General features: G+C 36.4%; 4 protein-coding genes and 1 non-coding gene across 7 annotated transcripts in view; 4 read left to right on the top strand and 1 right to left on the bottom strand.

Annotated features, from left to right (window-relative positions):
* Positions 1-8,645, top strand: part of LOC127633557 (small G protein signaling modulator 1-like) — a 65,235-nt gene extending 56,590 nt beyond the window's left edge. For both annotated transcript variants that reach the window (XM_052112751.1, XM_052112743.1), the window contains exons 20-26: positions 795-1,732; positions 3,595-3,719; positions 4,000-4,082; positions 4,211-4,320; positions 4,427-4,523; positions 5,106-5,273; positions 6,913-8,645. In XM_052112751.1, the coding sequence (XP_051968711.1) occupies positions 795-1,732; positions 3,595-3,719; positions 4,000-4,082; positions 4,211-4,320; positions 4,427-4,523; positions 5,106-5,273; positions 6,913-7,001 (1,610 nt within the window). In that variant the 3' untranslated portion in view covers positions 7,002-8,645. The remainder of the gene's footprint in view (positions 1-794; positions 1,733-3,594; positions 3,720-3,999; positions 4,083-4,210; positions 4,321-4,426; positions 4,524-5,105; positions 5,274-6,912) is intronic.
* A 444-nt stretch (positions 8,646-9,089) lies between these two features.
* Positions 9,090-9,162, bottom strand: trnak-uuu (transfer RNA lysine (anticodon UUU)). The gene has a single exon. It is a non-coding gene; the product is annotated as a tRNA-Lys (tRNA).
* Positions 9,163-9,218: 56 nt separating this feature from the next.
* On the top strand, positions 9,219-12,571 carry LOC127632133 (glutamyl-tRNA(Gln) amidotransferase subunit C, mitochondrial-like). Its single transcript, XM_052110658.1, has 4 exons — positions 9,219-9,513; positions 9,631-9,681; positions 10,429-10,598; positions 11,469-12,571. Exons 1-4 carry the CDS (start codon positions 9,337-9,339, stop codon positions 11,527-11,529), a joined length of 459 nt encoding a protein of 152 aa, XP_051966618.1. The 5' UTR covers positions 9,219-9,336; the 3' UTR covers positions 11,530-12,571.
* A 665-nt stretch (positions 12,572-13,236) lies between these two features.
* LOC127629205 (uncharacterized) lies at positions 13,237-16,652 on the top strand. Its single transcript, XM_052106329.1, has 2 exons — positions 13,237-13,341; positions 13,517-16,652. Exon 2 carries the CDS (start codon positions 13,521-13,523, stop codon positions 13,995-13,997), a length of 477 nt encoding a protein of 158 aa, XP_051962289.1. The 5' UTR covers positions 13,237-13,341; positions 13,517-13,520; the 3' UTR covers positions 13,998-16,652.
* A 2,967-nt stretch (positions 16,653-19,619) lies between these two features.
* LOC127627536 (polyubiquitin-like) overlaps positions 19,620-22,022 on the top strand; it is a 7,239-nt gene continuing 4,836 nt past the window's right edge. The window contains exons 1-2 of one of the 2 annotated variants that reach the window (XM_052103989.1): positions 19,655-19,713; positions 19,834-20,704. In XM_052103989.1, coding sequence (XP_051959949.1) covers positions 19,841-20,311 — 471 coding nt within the window. In that variant the 5' untranslated portion in view covers positions 19,655-19,713; positions 19,834-19,840 and the 3' untranslated portion in view covers positions 20,312-20,704. Of the gene's footprint in view, positions 19,714-19,833; positions 20,705-22,022 lie in introns of those variants that run through there. The other variant, XM_052103980.1, reaches the window with a different exon arrangement.

Genomic DNA, 22,022 nt, shown 5'->3' with positions numbered 1-22,022 from the left:
AATCAATCACAATCTAGTTTAAGCAGGCGTAATAAGAGCTAAAAAAGGGCTGTGTCATGAGTATTTAAATAAAGTCATTATCATTCCTTCCCACGCAAACATGCTCCTTTCTTTGTAAATTAGGCTCATTGTACTGTACATTGTGCTTAATTCACAAAACTATTTGCCCAAGGAAATCAGGCAGTAAATGTAATTTTCTAACTATCATGGCAGTAATAATTAATCAAATAATTATCAAATGATGGAGAAGTGTTATAATTTGGCAGATATCCCTATGCAATGTGTAGTCCAGCACACTTTTGGCATGTTAAAAAGATGATTCAGGTGTCTGGATCACAGTAGTGGAGTGATGGTTCAGAGTCCAGGCATTCTCCACTATAAAGCATTCAGGGGTAATTCACTAAGAATGAATGGCAGATCAAGAAACGGCACAAATGTGGCCACAAAATCGCTGCTGAACCCAATTTGCTCTCTTGCTCTACCTTGTTCGCTGAGTGCTATAAAGTGGAGGATGCAGCAGACCACTGCAGTGTGCTAGATATTCAACTGTCGTTAATAGCACAATGTAAAGGTTTTTGCATTGAAATACCAATTCAAATGAGCAAAGTGCCTCACATTTTTGGGAATTCGCCCCTCAGTCACCTGCAATAAAAGAATTGTGCCATGCAAATTGCATTCAGCACAGATTTTGTGTACCTGATCTGCATAGGCCTTTAGTTGGGCACTAATTTTCTTTACATTTTTAAAAGATAATTATAAAAATGAGCTTAAATAAGGGTCTCATTTCTATGCAGTGGTGACAAGCACAGCTGATATATCAGAGGAAAGGAACAATGCCACACAGAATACCTTTAAAAGAGCAGAAGTTCAGACAGAGGAGTTGAAAACAGCTCACAGTGGCATGGCCAAAATAAAAGTGGGTGAATTTCAAGAGAGAACTTTGACATCTGAAAATTCACAACAAACTGAACCAAATGCACTTGAGGAGAAGGTTGAAACTGAAATACTGGTGTCAGTTTCAAAGGAACATGAGATAGAGAAAATCAGTCTGGGTGTTGTAATGAAAACCAAAGAAACAAGCAAAGATAAGGACTCAGAGACATGGTTTGATGACATAGCCAATGTTACTGAAACAAAAATAGATTGCGCATTAAAACAAGGTGATGAGAAAGAGGAAAAGACTATGGGCACCAAGGAGGCATCAGAGAGATTGAAGGATGAGACACTGAAATCGGCAGGAACAACAGGAAAGAGGAAAGAAGTATCAGAAAGTCCAAAAATCTTGGCTGCAGAGCAAACAGAAGAGAAGGTTGTTAAAAAGAGGGCCAGACAGAAGGAAATGCAGAGAACTGCCCCTGTGGTTGAGGAGATGGTGGTCCCACTGGTGCATGAAGCATTCAGCACAAGAGAGATGAGTGAGGCACGAGCTGGAACCGAGTCAGATGAGTCTCCATCTGCCATTGAAATGGAGGAGATTCCTACAGCCAAGGTTTCAATGGCCTGGGACAGGAAGACTCCATCTAAGAGCATGATCAGTGAGCAGGCTACTGTGCCTGCACTGGAGCTCAGACTGGACGAAGCTCAATGTAAGCCCAGCCCTAAAGGAACTGACTCGGTCATGTCTGAAATGCCAGAGATGGAGAGTCTCTGCCCACAGTTTGATTCCCTGGCTGTGAACAGAGAGAAGAATGAAGCTACCTCTCCAGCTTCATCAATTGGGACCACTTATTCTGTAAGCTGATGAAGCACATGTTACTGATATTGTTATATTAATATTCAGTATATTATTCAGTATATTATTTGCTCCATAATTTTGAGTCTCAAACTTGTTTGAACTTGACTTTCTTTCTTCTGAGGAACACAAACAAAGATTTTTTGAAGGATGTACATTACAAGGTGTTTTTCTTCATAAAATGTAAGGCAAGTGGGTCTAAATCTTTCAAACTTCAAAAAGGACATAAAGGCAGCATAAATGTAATCCATACGACCCGAATGGTTTAATCTATGTCTTCTGAAGTGATTTGATCAGTTTTGGATGAGAAATGCAACTCTTAATAAATCTTCTAGCTACAATCATGAGCAAAGCTCGATTGTACTTCCTCGCCAATAATGCATGTGCACAACATGCGTACAGTGAGAGTTTGAGACACATAAGCGTTAGTAAATTATGAATTAGCATTTCTGGGTGTACTATTCCTTTAAGGATCTAATTCTTCTTAATGTAAACCTAAAAAAAGGACTTTTGATTGTGTAACCTGAAGTAATTAGGTAGATTTAGTAAAAAATGTTTTTTAAATAAAACAAGTTAATTTACTTGTTACCTTATGGAGCACAATTTTAAGTTATTTGGCAAAAAACTTTTTACAATGTACATCTGACAAATACCCTGATGACGGTTGCGACACTCATTGACTGATGATGATCGGGAAAAAAATAGGTAAATATCAAAACCATGGAGCTGGGAAGTCGGCAAGTATATTTAATAGTAACTGTGGCGGGCTAACTGTAAGATGTCTCTTGACATATGACAATACATGTTTTTAAACACACAAAAAAAGAATCCATCAATGCTGATTAGCTGTTTGTTCAGAGGAGTGCAGTGGGAGCGTGTCTCGTGGAACACGTGCATGTAAAGAGTTCTCGCTCTTTCTTTTCTGTTTCAGGTGTCTGAAAACTGTTTGCAAGAATAGTGTCATCTATAAGAATGCTGCAAATGACCTCAGACCATCTCGGGAGGTGCTCGAAGTTTAGTTCACTTTATTTCAACAGAGCAGTTCACACTTAACATGCATTGTGAACACACCTCTGTAGGTTCACTTTATAGCCTATACATGTTTATACAACCTAAACAAGCTCACCTTGAACCTAAAATGTATTTATATTTAAATTATTATTATTATTATGATTACATTTATAATTGTTTTTAGATCTTAATTTGTATTAGTAATTTTCCACCAGTTGTAGATGGATACTTGAGTGATGGCAAATGGAGTGGTGGTTATGATTTTTTTTTACCAATTTGTTATTTTAATTGCTTTTTCATTTCGTTTGAAGTGCATTTTGAATTTAAAAATATTTCTGGTTTAAGTTTTTAGTGTTTCAATAAATTATTATTTTTTTAAAAGCAAAATCAAGAAAGCAAGAATATTCACCAATCCCTTTGTTGATGATGTAATCGGATATCGAAATATTGTGAATATTCTTGCATATCGCCCAGCCCTAATGTACATGGAATATTGGTAAATTAATTGGTCACACCACAGGCCCTTTTATAATGAACAAGTGAAGGCTTAAAGGTTATTAAAAAAAAGAATAATAATTCTGCACCTGAAATATACACTTTCCTTTATATATCCATATAAATGTAACTTAAAATCCTGATATCGATAAAAAAAAACTTCATGTTATGCGACAACGACCCATAATCATTTCAGTGCCGTTTTGTTTTTACTGCATAAAACTCAAAGTGTGTTTCTAGTCAAAATGTCTCAAAATGATGGAGCAAGTCACTTTTTTGTTTCTATTTAAATGTTATGGTGTAATATGTTGAACGGGACACTCATGGTCCATACCTGTTCACCTATGTAATTGCAGCAAGAGCTTTTGGACATGTACACTCTAAATCTGCATCGCATAGATAAAGATGTTCAGCGTTGCGACAGAAATTTTTGGTACTTCACACCTCCTAACCTAGAGAAACTTCGCAATATCATGTGCAGGTAACAAAAACCTTCCCTCACTGTGCTTTCATGGTACTTCCTACTGTAGAATGTAGTGGTAAATTACATTGGTTTTGAAGATATATTCATTAATTCATACTAAAGTTCTGTATTGTTTGAATGGTTCATGAAAATGAAAACATGTCATTCTATCCTCTCCTAAATAAGCCAGACCCAAGTCATGAGAAAGGGAAAGTCTGTGGATGTAACTCACATTTGCCAGGACTTGCCAATGTAGCTGCTGCGGGCATCTTATATAAATCCCTGTCTCTTTTTGTAGTTACATCTGGCAACACCTCGAAATTGGATATGTCCAGGGCATGTGTGACTTGCTTGCTCCCTTGCTTGTTATTTTAGATGATGGTAAGTTGGTTTGTGTAAGATAGCTCTTTATCTTAAAATGTATTCCACTTCTTTATACTGACCAGACAAGCACCAGTATGCAATTTTTGAAACGTTTTTCTCATTTCTTTTTTCCATAAATCTTTCAGAGGCCATGGCTTTCAGTTGTTTCTCTGAACTAATGAAAAGGATGAATCAAAATTTTCCTCATGGGGGTGCCATGGACACCCACTTTGCCAACATGAGATCTCTCATCCAGGTAAAAGTCTACTACAAAATATCAGTACATAGCATGCCTTTTAATGTAAAACTCTTGATGTATGTGTGACAGATCTCTCCCTCTTTTCCTCTCTGTGTGTATCTAGATTCTAGACGCAGAGCTGTTTGAGTTGATGCATCAGAATGGAGACTACACTCATTTCTACTTCTGCTATCGCTGGTTTCTCCTTGACTTTAAAAGAGGTAATGTTGCTCTGACAGAAACATGGGCAGACCAAATAAAACAAAACTATATTCTTTTTGTCTTTGATAAATAATGAAATTATGGATGTGACCGTTCTGAAGAAATGTCTTCCATTAATTCTCAATGATTAAGCTTTGTTTTGCTCAACATTTATAAAAGAAACATCCAGTCTCCTAATTAGCAAATACAATGTCCTCATGCTGATTGTGACTCATTCATTTAAAATATATTACATGCATATTAAGCTATAAACACAAGGCTGTATCTACTCTAATGGCTATATGTTTTGTCTGAGTAAGAATCAATTAAATTTAAGCCCAATAATATTAAAAACTTGAATATGCAATTCTGCCCAAGGCCAAATTACCAGTACTCAGAAATAAACCAATTCAGTGATGACAGCTCCACCTGCTTTCCACGGAGATGCTGCAGCAGCCAATTTTATTATGTATTCTGAAACATGATTCCCTCCAATCGTGCTTTGGGTCTCTTTATCAATACAATTGAACAATAGGAAAGAAAAGCATACCATTTTATTGTATTGTCCTCTTCCCTAACATACCTATGGCTGTAATCCTCAGAGTTGGTGTATGATGATGTGTTTGCTGTTTGGGAAGCCATCTGGGCTGCAAAGTGTGTCTCCTCCAGCCATTTTGTGCTCTTCATTGCTCTCGCTTTGGTGGAGATATACAGAGACATCATTCTGGAGAACAACATGGACTTCACTGATATCATCAAGTTTTTCAATGGTAACTATTTATCTATTATTTACACAGGTTCACCCCTTAAGATAGACCAATAACTTGAGAGCCAATTATTTTCCTTCTCATCTGTGAAGCTAACTAAAGCCAAAGAAAGTCTACATAATGGATGCAGCACATATTTTATTTATTTTACATTGCATAGTTTTAAGGTTTTTGAGGATTAGGGCATGCCACACAACCAGTCCATTTTGACATCTTCCTAATTTGGCTAGCTTCTACCCAAGTGACAAATGAATTTGCTCAAAAATACTGTAGAGTTTAATTGGACAAACAGCCTTTGACTCAAACATCAAATTATAGGGAAGGATTTTATCCTTCCTTTTAAAAGTTGAAAAGGCTAATCATGTTACAATTGTAACTATGCAAAATTATATGGCTAATTCTTTTTAATTTGAACATTTATCATGGTTTAATCACAGCTGTCCATAATCAAGTAAGAACAAACCCGCAACCCATTTTTAGGTTGCGACACATCCGTTTTGGGTAGTAATATACTACATGTAATACAGATTACTTAATAAGGTTACAAAAATCAATTGAGGGGGACTCATGGACTGACAAATAATTTGTTCTAATGTTTAATGAAAGGAGTATAAATTGGTACTTAAAGGAATATTCTGGGTTCAATTCAAGTTAAGCAAAATAAACAGCATTTGTGACTGTTGATTACCACAAAAATGTATTTCGACTCATCCTTCTTTTCCTTTAAAAAAAAAAAAGCAAAAATCTGGGTTACAGTGAGGCGCTTGTACAATGAAAGTCAACAGGGCCCATCCATAAACTTTAAAATACTCACTGTTTCAAAAGTATAGCCACAAAACGTAAACAATATGCATGTTGACATGATTTTAGTGTGATAAAATCACTCAACATTTTCCGAGTAAACTTGTAAAAATTTTGCAACTTCGTTGCCATGATGATGTATTGCCGTAAACCCTAAAACAACCATAAAAACTATGAGTTAAACAACTTTACAGCTCAAATAATACATGGGTTTTAACAACAGAATTACCAACATTAATTTAAGTTCTTTTATAAAATTATAAGCTTCACATTTCTGCCTTTAAACCCTCCAAAAATTGGCCCCGAATTTAAATTTGGTGGTAATCAACATTAGCCACAAATGCTGTCGACTGAGCATAACTTGTGTTGAACCTGAAATATGAAAATATATATTATAATAAAAACTAGAAAAATAAAGTTTGTCAAGACAAACTATGATGCTGGCTTGAAAAAGGCCTTGTCTGAAAGTTAAAAAATACATATTTTGAAGGTTGGATAGATACAACAGAAAAGGTTGGATAGATACATCCATGTACATCAGTGGGAGTTTTGGCCACTTTAAAGATCAGATATAAGAAAACATAAAGTCTGATCAGTTGGAAAAGTTGTCAGGCCAACATAATTAGACTAGCAACAAGTGATCAAAAAGTAACCAGATTAGATTACCTGAAAAGTGTTATCTAAAACATGTTGTATTTTGTTACCTGATGTAACCAGATTACATTTCAGAAGGAATCTACCCAGCACTGTGAACTACCAGTTGCGAATCACTGACTTACTGTAGAGTACAAATGTTAATTTAATGCATCCTAATGACCTTTATTATTTCACTGTCTTCCAGAAATGGCTGAGCATCACAATATCAAGCAGATTATGACTCTGGCTCGAGACCTGGTGTGCAAAGTGCAGACACTTATAGAGAACAAGTAACTCCAAAACCACTCATCTCTGTTGTTACTCATGTTCAACAACATATCCCATTAACCCTTGCTACAAAACAATGGGGAACATTTGGCCAAGTATAATAAGCTAAAGGTATATGGGGAGGTAGCATAATATTTTCAAAGCTAACATCCTAATCTACCTGGAATCAGTGTGCAGTTATTTATATATAAAGTCATTTGGCTCTCTTATCAGGTTTTACTGTACGTAAGTCATGGTACATAAAATGTTATGCATAAGTAGATGCTGCTACGGAGCATTGATGACACAGAATTTCATTGCGGCTGCATAATACCTTTAGGCCACGTATGACCTGTACACTGAAGTAGTATTCTGTATTCTGATGTGCCGCTTATTAGTTATCCAGACTTTTCTGTGTACAACTATTGCTGTAGGGTTCACTGTGCTTTCAGTCTTCAGGCCTTTCAACATGTGTTTCTATAACCTGCTTATTTCATAGTCTGTCTTTACTGTGAGTTGTTTCACTAAATCTGATCAGGTTATTGTATCTCACAGTATGTAATTGGAGAATACCAAGAAATGCCTGTATGTATCAGAATAAGAACAAAAAATGTCAGTAAGTAATTCATATGTATTTGGGTTTTTCATCTGCTTTGTAATGTTTCTGACTTAGTACTGTTTCAGTAAAATTGTGTCTTGCTTTCAATCACCTTGATGAAAGTCCAGCATTGAGATTTATTTTTCAGATTTGATGTTTACATCTAAGTGTGCACGTGTGGACCGGGACCGCTATAGAAATATGAAAATAAGAACACTCAGTTGATTGTCTATTTTGCCAGTGTTCACAACTGCAAATCCTTGTCTGTTTTATGTATTCCTGCTGTTTGTGAACTGTATAAAAAATACAATCTATATTTATTATATAGAGAGAATCTATATTATTAATGTCATATTATTATTGACACCATATTATTATGGTGTCAATAGTTACATGGTTTTCAGAATGGAAATTTACACTCAAATTAAAATCATCAGTGCTCTTGTTACTTTTACATTATAGAATGAATAGTTGAATAACACGCATATTGTGTTTCTTCATCCGCCAACCACACTATCCTCTTCTATAGCTCTGTCCACATTTATTGCATTAGTAAGCTTTTATCTCACAATGATAAATTGACCATATGATCAAACTAGTAAAACTACAGAATTGAAACCTGTAGCTGATCAGGTATCACCACAATGAGGTGCAATCACAATGTGTATCAGATCTTAAGCATCATTTTCACATGTCTAATCAGCATCGTAAGACTAAAATGACCATGTAGGCAAGAACTGTAAAGGCAATTAAATAAACAATGTACAGAAGTGTATTCTGGACTCTGAGAGGCATTAGATAGATACATTTGAAACTATAAAAACTCAGATTAAATGCTAATTTAAGGATTCTAAGTAATTAATGTGACCAGATATTAGCAATGCTTAATAATCATTGTCCTGTAATGCATCTTGTTGATTTATTCATGAGAGCGAAATTTGATTTAAAAAGAGAAAAAAATAATTTATAATTTGTATGTGTTGTTTAAACATATTTATTTCAATCTGAATGTATGCATTTTGTCTTTGCTTTTTATGTGAAAGTTCTTGCTACACTGTTGTCAATTACTACAAAAAGTGTTACATTAAAATCTAAATTAAATGGTAAATGTGCTTGTTAAAAAAATTAATAAAATGGAATTCTTAATTATCCAACAACTATCATTTTCTTGCATCTGTAGTGATTCTTCAATGATTAAAAATAATTGTACATTTTGGAATTTTGGCCATACCATAAACAATATTACAGTATTGTTTAATTGTTTTACTGTTGTTATTATTATTATTATTGTTGAAATATATTGCATAATATTTTGCGATATTATTTAATTTATTGTACTGTTGACCATTGACTGCGAAATTGCTTGCTTGCATGTATTCATCCTAACATCACATTCATGGAAAACATGGGTCAATACATCAATAAATTTTCCATGCCTACCTGTTTCTCAAGGTGGACCAAGTTTGCCAGAAAGGCCAAATTTGCATGTGAGAAGAAAGAAATGGGGGAAAAGAATTCGCCCGAACAGGGACTTGAACCCTGGACCCTCAGATTAAAAGTCTGATGCTCTACCGACTGAGCTATCCGGGCTCTTACGACTAAGTTTGTTATTTATGTATTTTTTTTTTCTTTCTATCTCTCCCGTGCAGAAGTCTGTAGAGCCCTTGGCAAGAAAGATGACCTCATAATAGTTTTCTTTGAATAACGTGTTCATAACACTCCGCGCGTGCAACAATTTGACAGGTTTTAGAAGGCCACTGTAAAATGCTGTGGACGTTATGTAAATGTTCAGCACTATCTTCAAGGGGGCTGCGGCTTCTGCATCCTCGGCGCACAGTACTGGAGCTGCCCGTACTAGGCGCGCACATATCGGCCAGCAGAACATCTTGGTGCCCCTGGACATCTAAAAGGGAATCAAGTTGCCCGGCTTGGGACCCCAAAGTAATTGTGATTCATTCGCAGACGTTTTAGTGTAATAAGTACAGATGTTAGATTGAAATGTCTCAGTAATGTGTGGATGCACTTAATATGAACAAAGCACGTTGTGTTACATTTCAGGTTTCTCAGGTGCCTGCATGGGAGCCCATAGGTGAAAGCCAACTTCCACCGGTAAAAGCTGTTGAGTAAACAAGTAAACACAATAAACACTAGCTACATGTTAAGGCAACTATATAATGAATGTAGATGTTACCAGGAAAAGGGTATTTTTCATATATCAGGTCGGGGCAGTCGCTTGTGCTGTGTATTTTCATGTTATACAATTTATTATTTAGAATTTCTGTTGGCCAAACCCATATTTAGATTTTTTTTATGCTAACTTTTATATATTTTCTAATGTAATAATTGTTCACTATTTAAATATAGGTAAATATATATATATATATATATATATATATATATATATATATATATATATATATATATATATATATATATATATAGCATACCCTAAGAATATAAAAGGTAAAAAAGTGTAACAGCTAGCGTCACCTATGTGTCTGAGTTTCAGTTGTAGTGCATGATAGCATTTACACCACATGTGTTAAGCTTTATTTATTAGTGTATTTTGTACAGCATTTCTTGAACCTTGCAGTAGGGGTCAGTAGAATCACATCGTTCAGATGCAGTAAAGTAAACAAAGCATCGCCATAGTCTTGACAACATGTATTGCTTATAATACAGTGTCATTTTGTTTTTATTATTATTATTTACTGTTTGAAGGAATTATTATTAATGCTTTATTAATTATTGTCCTGACAATGTTTTTAGTTAAATATTGTCCTGTATTGCACCGTTAAGAGTTCATGATTTTCTGAACAGAGTAACAATGAAATTTTTTGTATCTATTATTTGTAGCCAACAAAAGTGTCGCCTGATTTAGTGGACAAATTGGAGAGATTAGCCCTTGTTGACTTTGGCTGTAAAGAAGGGGTGGACTGTCTGGAGAAAGCCATTAGATTTGCTGATCAACTTCATGTCATTAATACGAATGGTGTAGAGCCAATGGACTCTGTTCTAGAGGACAGGTGAGACAGAACCTTTCCACTGCTGTATTTTTAACCTTAATTCAATAGTTCTGCTCAGATAAACCCAAGTACGCCTTGTAGTGGTGTGCTAGGTGGTCTAATTATGACTTGCAATCAATAGTGGGGTCAAATAGCGATTGTATTAAAGGAATAGTTCACCCAAAAAAGAAAATTCTCTCATTCTTTCATTCTTCTGCAGAACACTAGTGACAATTTTTAGAAGAATATCTCAGCCCTGTTGGTCCTTACAATCCAAGGCAATGGTGACCAGAACTTTGAAGCTCCAAAAATCACAAAGGCAACATATAAGTAATCCATAAGACTCCAGTGGTTAAATTCATCTCTTTAGAAGCAATGTGTTAAGTGTGGGTGAAAAACAGATGAATATTTAAGTCCCTTTTTACTATAAATTTCCACTATGACATTCTTTCACATTTTAAAAGTGAAAGTGGAGATTTATGGGGAAAAACGAACTTGAATCACCAAAGTGACTGCATCGCTTCAGAAGACATATATTAAACCACTGGAGTCATATGGTTTACTTTTTCTGGTCTTTATGTGATTTTTGGAGCTTGAAAGTTCTGGTCACCATTCACTTGCATTGTATGGACCTACAGAGCTGAGATATTCTTCTAAAAATACTTTACTTACAACATTGATTATTGAGGTTTGTATGATTTAATCATAGATAGAAGATAGGCTTTCTGAAATTGTATTAGGCTTCAATTTTGATTTATTGATGTAATGTTCTTTAAACCAGATTCATCTGCATTAGGCCTATCCAATTTGAATCATTTTAAATATTACTAAAAATATTTGTCTCAATCTCTGCATTAAGGAATAACCCATTCCTCTTTCTTTTTAACACAGGAAACATACCACTGCCAAAAGAGAAGAGAGATCTGCAATGCTTAAGCACTCTAAATTTTGACTGAAACATCATACTGGCTGTTACTTAAGTTATAATAAATATTCATTTCATCTTTTGTGATATGCCTGGAGTGTTACTACTGTTCCAAACATATTAGGCGAGCTATTTTGCTTGCAGCATCTGGATCTGCTAGACTGTTTAATTTATTTTAATTATTTTATTTAATACGTTTAAAAAAGTATTAATCCTGATAGCACGCATACACGCTGAACTTGATTCCATCATAGACAGTGGTTCCACATGTTTGAAATGAGTTTTCTTAATTTAAAATTAATATGTAATCTCAACATAATATGTAATCTCACTCTTTGCCGTAATGGTTAATCTCAATTTAACAAAACAATAAACACTAACAAGTATCCCTCTTATTTACATCTTGCAAAGAAACACATTTGCTCTTCCTTCCGAGTCCCATGCAAAGTATGCTGGAAAATGGAAATCACCTGCCTAGTTTCATCAATGCTACATTAACTCCACAAAAAGTGTTCATGTAGTCCCAACTCAGATGGATTATGTAAACTTCCAATTTACAAATTTAAATGTATAGATTGCAGTGAAATCAAGTTATAAGAGTACATCACCCAGACGACTATTTGATGTGTGTGTTTACATCTGGAAGACGTATTATTAAGATGGTTTGCTCATCTGCAATACATCTATAAGACGTTTCTTCTCAGATGACAAAAGGACATTCAGCAGCTGCCTTTAAGATGTTATTTACAATGTATGTTAATCTGTTCTTTTTAAGATGTTAATTACAATGTGATGCTTTCCAGATGAAACAGTCTTAAACAGGCATATCGAAGATAAATGTGCACAAGGAAATGTATTATTAAACGTGCACTCAGTAACTTTTGTCTATGTGTGTTCTTGGACTTACACTGATATATAGCGGCTGGGATGCAGCATCATTTAAAATCAATAGTTTTCAGTGTCAGATGCCATTGTAGGAATTCACTATTCATGGTCAGCCATGATGATTAATTAAATCAATGAGTGAAAGTGTCAAATAACAGGACGGTTATTGAGGTTAAGCGAGTAGTATTCAGCAGGTCATGTCATTCTAACATGGCAGCCCCCGTGTGCTATCTCCATGTAGAATAAAACAGCTTTTATAAAGTTACTGATATGACTGGAGTCTTCATTTCATTGTGAGTAGTCATGATTTCCTACATATATTGCAAAATTTCACTTCATGTCTTTAGGAGTTAAACTTCTTTAATAATGAAAAATATTAATGAGTGCAACTTTAAATGCATACTTTCTTTTTTTACTAACACATCTTAGTAGTTGGTCCAATGATTCAGGTTGAGAGTAAATTTAAACTGTTTAAATGTTGGTTATTCTTTATGAATTGGGGTCACTTCATCTGCGTTTATTATATCACTTGATCATGGGAAAGTCCCTGGTTCCATTGGTCCAGTTGTTTTATATATAGTGTATCTTATAATACTATATTTAACGTAACTAATGACAATTATTATTTATTCAAGTTTGTGTTTTTTTGTGTGTGTTTTTTTTAATAAATATATTCAAGCAAAATACTTTCTTGGTTAACCAGATATGCCAATTTTCTGTGTGCAACTTGTTGTTCGATGATTTCTAAGAACTTACATCAGCGATTAGATGGAGAATGGAAACCGAAAGTTACTGAGCAAGTCTTCGTAAACGAAACATAGTTTAGAGGCGGGGCACGAGTTGATGCCTTATAAACTCTGCCAGGTGCCAAATTATTTAGATGCGAGTTCAATCAGTGTGATTCCCATAAACAAACTAATAGGCTACTATTCAGCGGAAGACGTCAACAGCTCAGTAAGTCGTTTACTCCATTGAAACATGATTTATTGACTAATATTACATGAATCATAATTAAAAGTATGCAAAAGAAAGATCAGACTTGTATAATGCATCAGAGAAGTTGAATGAGTAGAGTATTGCCTGCATTAAAGTTGTTGGGATTTTTCTTCTGTTTACCTAATTGTGTCAGTATCATGATGGAGCTGGAAGTAATACGGATGTCTGGAGAAACGAGCTGTCTGACTGTGGACAGCAACGCCACAGTTGGTGAGCTCAAGCAGCGCATATCGGAGGTCTTCAAAGATCACCCTTCTGAGCAGAAACTTTCTGCTAATAACGGTCACCGAATCGACCTTGAAGACGATTCCAAAACCCTCAGTAGTTACGGGATACCCTCAGGATCCACTGTAGCTCTGTTCATCACGGACCCTAAACCATTTCAGGTGTTCGTGAAGAACGTGAAAGGCTTCATAGGAACGTACGATGTTTCCATCAATGAGACCGTAGATCAACTTCAGGCAAAGATCTTCAACAAAGAAAGAGTCCCTGTGGATCAGCAGATGCTGACTTGCAACAGTTGTCCCCTGGAGGCTGGAAAAAAGTTGCAAGATTATGACATCAAACCTCGCAGCACCATTCAAATGACTCTGCGACTCCGAGGTGGTTCATGAAGAAAAATAACTCACATTTTTTTGTTGTTGTTGTATTGATTAAACGTGCCACAGTAGGCAAAATAGTCCTAAAATGTATCTGTTCAATCATAGAAGGTTAAGAAGTAAAGACTAAAGCACTTTTTGTTTGTCGCTCTAGATCAGGGGTGCCCAATACGTCGATCGCAATCTACCAGTCGATCGCAAAGGCAATGCTGGTAGATCGCACACAATTTTAATACAAATAAATTTTATGTCTTTCCTTCTTTTAGTTTCTGTCTGACTTGCACTTGACGAGTAAATATTGACCAGGCTATGTTTTGTTTATTCAGTTGCCATGACAACTAGGTTTGCGCATACTCGCCTTCAAATGACTTCTGAGAACAGAGCGCGAAATTGCGATAGCCTACAACTGCCCGGATTAGGCAAAACTGAATGAATCAGACAGTTTTGCCTAATCCGGGCAGTAGCATCGCAATTTCGCGCTCTGGTCTCAGAAGTCCTTGGACTTGTTTAGTTTTAAAACTGAATGATATCAACATTTAACATTATTATATATGTTTTTATTAATTAGAAGATGAATTCCATTTAGGGATACATGCAGTATTCCCAACAAGCATTTTCTTATTTGAAATGAAACTGTGTTTTTTTAGTTGGTAGATCTTACTGAGTTGGTCATTTAAAAGTAGATCATCACTCTAGATAATCACTCTGCTCTAGATAATAGCGGGGATCCTCTATATAGAAAACAACCTCCGCGATTTTACCACAGGAGAGAGTGTAACGGTCAACTAGCATGTTACGACAATTAGTCACCGTTTGCGGATACCATACAAATGAATGGGGAGAGTCGTACCTGTCGCAAAATTGTTTCCTCTTATAATACAGCATTTATCTTAGTAAACTCCACACATTATTTCCAAAAAATATTGTTTAGTGTATAACATGTTGAAGATTACCGGACAGGTGGTCATTTCATTAAATGATTAGCTGTTTCCACACAAAAGCAGTTTATTCAGCGTAATGAAGTATCCAGACATGCATAGATAAAAGTAAATTAAAAAAAAAAAAAAAAGGCCGGTCAGTGTACCGCCCTAGAATGTATATGAGATCACCGACTTATGCTATTATAAGCTAGGGCGCAGTCACACATACCTTAGCACGGCATCATCAAAATTCCGCGGGCGAAATTACAATCATCTTAATGGGAATCCGCGTGATCGCGAATTTCGCTCGATGGATGTCCGGTGGCGAAAAATCTCCCTTTGCGGAGTTCGCATGAAGGTGAACTTTGCAGCGAACTTTCGCTGCGTTGACCAATAATAAGTTGATTGGTTTGGTAGTGACCTCTGAGTGGGCAGTGCTTCGACACAGATAAACGAGTGTGTTATGCGGAATTAATAAGAAGCTGTTTGGCAGTTACATTTGGCTGAATTCAAGCGCGCTCAACATCCGGCCATGCCATCTTCGCCTGTGGAATTTAGCTGTGCAAAGGGTATGAGTGACCGCGCCTTTAGCTTGTAATGTCCCGTTTTTAGAAGGATTCTAATAAGAGTGTCTGCTTTAAATGTAAATGTAGTGTAAGTTATAGGCCTATTTCACTCAGTAGTAGCAGAATGTTGAGTTAAAATCTGTTTTGTGAATTTTGATTAACCCAGATAATACACGTATGCCTCTGATATGTTTGTTTTAGATATTTTCATCTGAAAATCATCACATTCTAAATAACATCTGCCAAAACAAACACACCCCTCCCTTCAGTGCTCCTTTGGAAGCTTCACCCCCAAAATTTTACACACCAGCTCCAGCCACTCACAACTCTCCTGCTACTAAATATAACATCACAACAACAGCATAAATGGGTTCTGTGAAACATTGCTAAATTTATGTTACCCACCTATCGAGAAGAAAAAGAGCAACTTCTGCATCCGTCTTCAAGCCTTTTACCTCTTACTTATTTACCTCCACTGTGAAAAGCCTCGCCGATGTTGACGCGGCTCCTAGCCCTCGACTTATCATAATCCTTCTTTTTTAACTTGCATTCATCTGACCATTTTTATCTTGATCTGTTTTTAATTTGTCCTCCTTGGAGTTTAAAAAGTTCGCATCAGCCAGATTTGCCGTCGCTCTTCTAATTATTTCCCTCTTGCTCTGCCCCCCCCACCCCCTGTTGCTGAATGGCTGTAGTAGTGTTGTGTGGATCGAGTCCGATCCACTTTGTTTTTGTTCCATTTACAGAGCCAGGGCTGTATACAAATACTATATTTTTCTTACAGCCCACCCACAGAATGGACAGCTAGCAGATTGTGAGGAGATATTTGGCAGAATTTGACAAAAAGTGTACTGGATTACAATTAGTGTGTGCACCTTTAAAAAGATCAGATTTACAAACATTCTTAATCATAAACATCTCAAAGACATCTAGTGAATGTCTTATTGACATACGAGAGGAAACGTCTTTTAGACGTATTGCAGATGAGTAAACAACCGTAAAAAATATATCTTCCAGATGTAAACACACATCAAATAGACGTCTACTGTGACGTACGTGTACTATCAGGAATGCAACAATTGTATTAATACATGGAATAAGCTAAATTATGCCTTTATGTAATATATTTGTTCACTTTTTATGAGTGATGTTGAATTATATTTTGTCTTGAAAAATAAAAATGTCTGAACTAAACCATGCATTGTGCTTTGTCAACTTTATTGTCTTATGCCTGATAAACAAAGAACAATAACACTATGCCACATATCATACTGACTGACAGTTTTAAACAAATATTTTTGTGTAGTCTACATTTGGATGTTATGTATCAGAATGCATCAATACAAGCATTCCCAGATAGCACATATATATATATATATATATATATATGCGAGATTAATGTTTTAGATCTTTTCATCTGGAAAGCAACACAATCTAATTAACATCTTAAGCATCTTAAAAAGATCAGATTTACAAACATTCTAAAACAACGTTTCAATCTGCTGAATGTCTTATTGCCTTCTGAGAGGAAACGTCTTTTAGACGTATTGCAGATGAGCAAACAATGTAAAAAAAAATAAAAATACGTCTTCCAGGTGAAAACACACATCAAATAGATGTCTGTTGATGGACATGTGCTATCAGGGTTATGCTGGACTATTGACTCATAACTTCATACTGTAGATGCTGGCCATTGATATAGAGATCCAAAGACCGTCCACTGTAGCAACTGTCCAAGTCAAAATCTATCAATAAACAAGCCATATTTCTCTATCTTAATACAATATGTGATGTAGTGTCTGTTGAGTTTACTGTTAGAGTAATTTCAAAGCCTGTCTGAGTTTGATAATTGCCACTTTAGAGTCAGAATTTTCTAGATGCCTATCTGGGGCAAGACGTCGTGCCACATCTTTCGCTTTACGTCTGGCGATGTGACACCGTAAACGTCCAACAAACGGGGATTAAAACAACTTTACAGCTCAAATAATACACATATTTTAACAGAAGAATTAATATAAGAATGTTTATAAAATTACAAGCTTCACATTTCTGTCTTTAAACCCTCCAAATATTGGCCCCATTCACTTCCATTGAAAGTGCCTCACTGTAACCAAGATTTTTGCTTTTTCAAAGAAAAGGAGGGATGAGTAAAGATACATTTTTGTTGTAATACATTTTATGCCACAGATGGTGTCAATTAAGCTGAACAAGTTTTAAACCCGGAATATTCCTTTAAGGTCAATATATATAACGTATTGTCCAGTGTAAAATGTCGAAAAGTCCAGAATGGAGCAGGTGTGGTTGCCCCTCTCTGTGACGTGCAGCGCTTTACCTGGGTTTCCAGAGTATGCACTCTTGTGAAGCTTCGTCAGCGTGGCTTTACTACAGGTGAATGTTCACTCCCTCGCCAACAAAATGGATGAACTGCTTCTAGTCACTCAAACAAATAAGGACTTATCTAACTCTGCTGCTCTGTGTTTCACGGAAACCTGGATGAATGATGCCATCCCAGACACCGCGTTACATCCGCCAGGCTTCCAGCTGTTCAGAGCAGATTGCATTGCGGAATCTTCAGGGGAAACGAGAGGCGGTGGAACATACTTTTACATCAACAAATGTTGGTGTACAGATATAACAGCATTGAAGATGATACAGTTACAGAGCAACAACAGCCGGACAATCTTATCATTATTCTGGGAGATTTTAATAAAGCTAACCTCACCCGTTAACTGCCAAAATTCAAGCAACACATCAGATGCCCCAACAGAGATAGAAATATACTGGACCACTTCTACACCACTGTAAGGATGCATAGCTCTTTTCCACATGCAGTTTAAGACTCTCTAATCACTGTCTGGTTCATCTTCTCCTGACCTATAAGCAGAAACTAAAATCAGCTAAGCCTGTAGTAAGGACTGTAAAGAGTTGGACTAAGACTGAGCTGGAACTACAAGCCTGCTTTGAATGCACTGATTGGAGTGTTTTTGAAGCTGCAGGCATGCAGACCTGAACGAGCTTACAGATACTTTGACATCATATATCAGTTTCTGTGAGAATATGTGCATCCCTACTAGGACATTTCTATTTATACTTCAATAATGATAAAGCATTGTTTACAGGAAAACACAGACAGCTTTTTCATGCTTACAGAAGTAGAGATAAAATATTGCACAACCAGGCCAGCAACACACTGCCAAAGGAAATCAGAGACTAAAAGAAGCTACTCTGAAAAGTTGAAAAAACAGTTTTCATCCAACGATCCTGCACCTGTGTGGAAAGGCCAGAAAATCATTAACAAGTATAAGACAACTCCCCCTCACTCTGTAAAGAATCAACAAATGGCTGATGAACTAAATGTGTTTTACTGCAGGTTTGAAAAGCCCAGTCTCACAACCCTCCCCTGCTCTGATCTTCAATGGAGAAGGTGTGGTTGCCTCTCTCTGTGACAGCTTCACCTGGGTTTCCCCAATCAGTCACGTGATCATGGGGAATACCTTCACATTCCAAATTATATTTGTGCCTGCATGAAACTGATATAGATAATTGTTTACAACTAATAAAACCATTTTATATTTAATTGATTTGAAACTACTATGGATGTTTTTCTGAGTAGCAGCTAGTTGATTACACACACACACACACACACACACACACACACACATACATGCAAATGTCTGCAAATGGTGACTACTTTGAAGATTATAAAGAATGAGTAAGTGTTTCAAAACTTTTGAACAGCATGTCATTTATGAAAATAGGTCAATAAATTTGACAGGATGACTTGGTTTCGTTCATATTATAAGTTTATACAGTGCAAAAAAAAACAGGTCTATATGGATAAAATACCAATAATAAAGTTGCTTTTAATGTTTATTACCGAAAACAAACATATGCATATCCAATATAAATGCATAGGCTACAGGACACAATTTATAAACATAAATTTTTTTTATGTTGATGATGATGAACAACTGAATCACGTTCTCAAAAATATGAAGCATATTTTTGGATGACAATGTATATGCTACGTGCACCCTGTTGATCGATGATTTCTCAACAAATACGTCAGCGATTTTGTGCAGTATGGAAACCGAAAGTAACACAGCAAGTTTTCGGAAACGAAACAGGAGGGGCATGTTCATGCCTTATAATAATGCCTCCGCCACGAACCACATCATTGAATGTTGATGTACCAGACTATTCAAGACCGAAAAGCAGAAATCAACTGAAAATTTGAACATCTCGGTAAGACGCAGAGGACAATATTGCACATTATGAAAGTAAAATCAAACTTTTAATTAATGAAAGGATGCTGCAGTAGCTGAAATTGTACACTAATGTTTTTTTTTTATCTCAATTTGACAGGCTCGTGATGGATCTAATAATAAAGGGACTTAATGGAACGTCGAAATCTCTGACTGTGGGCTACAACGCCACAGTTGGTGAACTGAAGCAGCTCATTTCGCGGGACTTCAGCGTGTCACCTCCTCAGCAGAAACTTTCTGCGAATAACGGTCACCGAATCGACCTTGAAGACGATTGCAAAACCCTCAGTAGTTACGGTTTGCACCCGGGATCCACAGTGATGCTGATCATCACGAACCCTAGACCTTTCCAGGTGTTCGTCAAGAACGAGAAAGGCTCCACGGGAACTTACGAGGTTGCCATTGATGAGACCGTCGATCAGCTCAAATGTAAGGTCTTCAACAAAGAAAGAGTCCCTGTGGATCAACAGAGACTGATTTATAACGGTAGACAACTGGAGTCTGGAAAGATGTTGCAAGAGTACGACATCACATCTGAGAGCACTATCCACATGACTCTGTGGCTCCGAGGAGGTTAATGGAGAAAATCAACGCGAGAGGATTTTTTGTTGTTGTTATTTTGATTGGTAGGCTACTGTTACAATGATTAAACTTGTCAATGTAATTAAAATAGTCCTATGAAATGTGTCTGTTCAATTATAGATGAAAAAACTAAAGCACTTTGTTAGTCGGTCTGGGTAAGAGTATTTGCTGTAAATGTAAATGGAGTGTAATTAATTTTAATTTATATCATTTATAAGTAGTAGCAGAGTGTTGAGTTAAAATCTGTTTTGTGAATTGTGGTGATGCAACAACGTACAGCATTAATACATAGAATAAAAACTATTATATCTTCATGGATTCTATATATTTGTACTTTTTATGAATTATGTTTTATCATATATTGACTTGTAAATAAAATGATAAATTACATGAACTATACCAATACGCTTTGTCAACTTGATGTCTAATGCCTGGTAAACAAAGAACAACACTATGCCAAATGAAACCCGGCAACATTTCCCAACAAATATTTTTATATACCCTACATTTGGATGCGATGTATCAGAATGTATCGATGCAAGTTATGCTGGACTATTGACTCATAACATTATCCTGTGAACTGGTTCTATCAATCTACTCTTCCATCTACACTGGTGTGAGATGAGCATACTGGAGCACTATATGGCTGGCATCACGTTAAGTGGATGCTGCACACTGGTGGTGGTTGAAGAGAACCCCCTGTTCACTTTGTATAGCGCTTTGAGTGTAGTGTCAGAAAAGAACTATATACAGTAAGTGTGTCATTCATTCATTGATTCATTAATACAGTAGGTGTTAGCTATTGATATAGTCAACCCAGTGTAGAAACAGGTCTCCACAACAATGTATCAGCATCTATCAATAAACAATCAAAAGGGACGCAAAAGTATAATAATTTTTTAGGTTTTTAATGTTTCTGAATTGTTTAACTGAAAGTAAACTGAAAGAATCTGAGAGAAAGGTTGAAGGTGGTGTGTGTCCCGTCTTTTCCATTCTGAACCGGAATGTGTGACAAAAGTCTGACGAAAAATAGTGAGACATCAGGAACAGTCGTTGTGACATTCTCAACAATAATCAAGTTGATTTTAGCCGAGTAGTGAGATGCTAACTTCACTATACTGTTATAACAAAGATTTTGGACCGGTGTCAGTTCATAATGGGTGGGGCTGTATGGCGAAACGCTGTTAATAGAAACCAAGCTATCAACGCGTCGCTCTTTCCGGCTGGTTAGTACAAAACGTCTGATTAACATGGAAACGATACATTTAATTGTATTACATTTGGCATCTGGTTAGGACATGGTGTGACTGAGGTTGCCTTTAGGTTCTGCCATCTCTCTCAGTTTGATTTCCGAGTAGGCCCTACTCTGGTTCAAACAATGTCTGGTCATAGAATTCTTCGACCTCAAACTCTTCAGACATGTTTTGTAATTTTGTTCTGGGGTTTGTGTGCAACTGTTGTTACCGCCGCTGTGGTGGGCCTCTTTTTAGATCAACAAAATAGGTTTTCACTTGAATGCCCCATCTCGGAAGAGGGGGCTGTGTTGCTTTCCTGGGTAGGGTTGCATCAGCTGTGCATACGTTCTCACGTTAGAGGACGTAAAGTTCACACTAAGGGCCTAGTAAATACTAGTTAGTTTGTAAATAAGCCAGTGATTAATTTAGTTACACCACCCGTTCTTAAGGCAAGACTTAACTAGGTCAGTAA

This window comes from Xyrauchen texanus, chromosome 3 (assembly GCF_025860055.1).
Source record: "Xyrauchen texanus isolate HMW12.3.18 chromosome 3, RBS_HiC_50CHRs, whole genome shotgun sequence".
NCBI classification, from domain to species: Eukaryota; Metazoa; Chordata; class Actinopteri; order Cypriniformes; family Catostomidae; genus Xyrauchen; species Xyrauchen texanus.
This window is presented reverse-complemented; position numbering and strand designations above follow the sequence as displayed.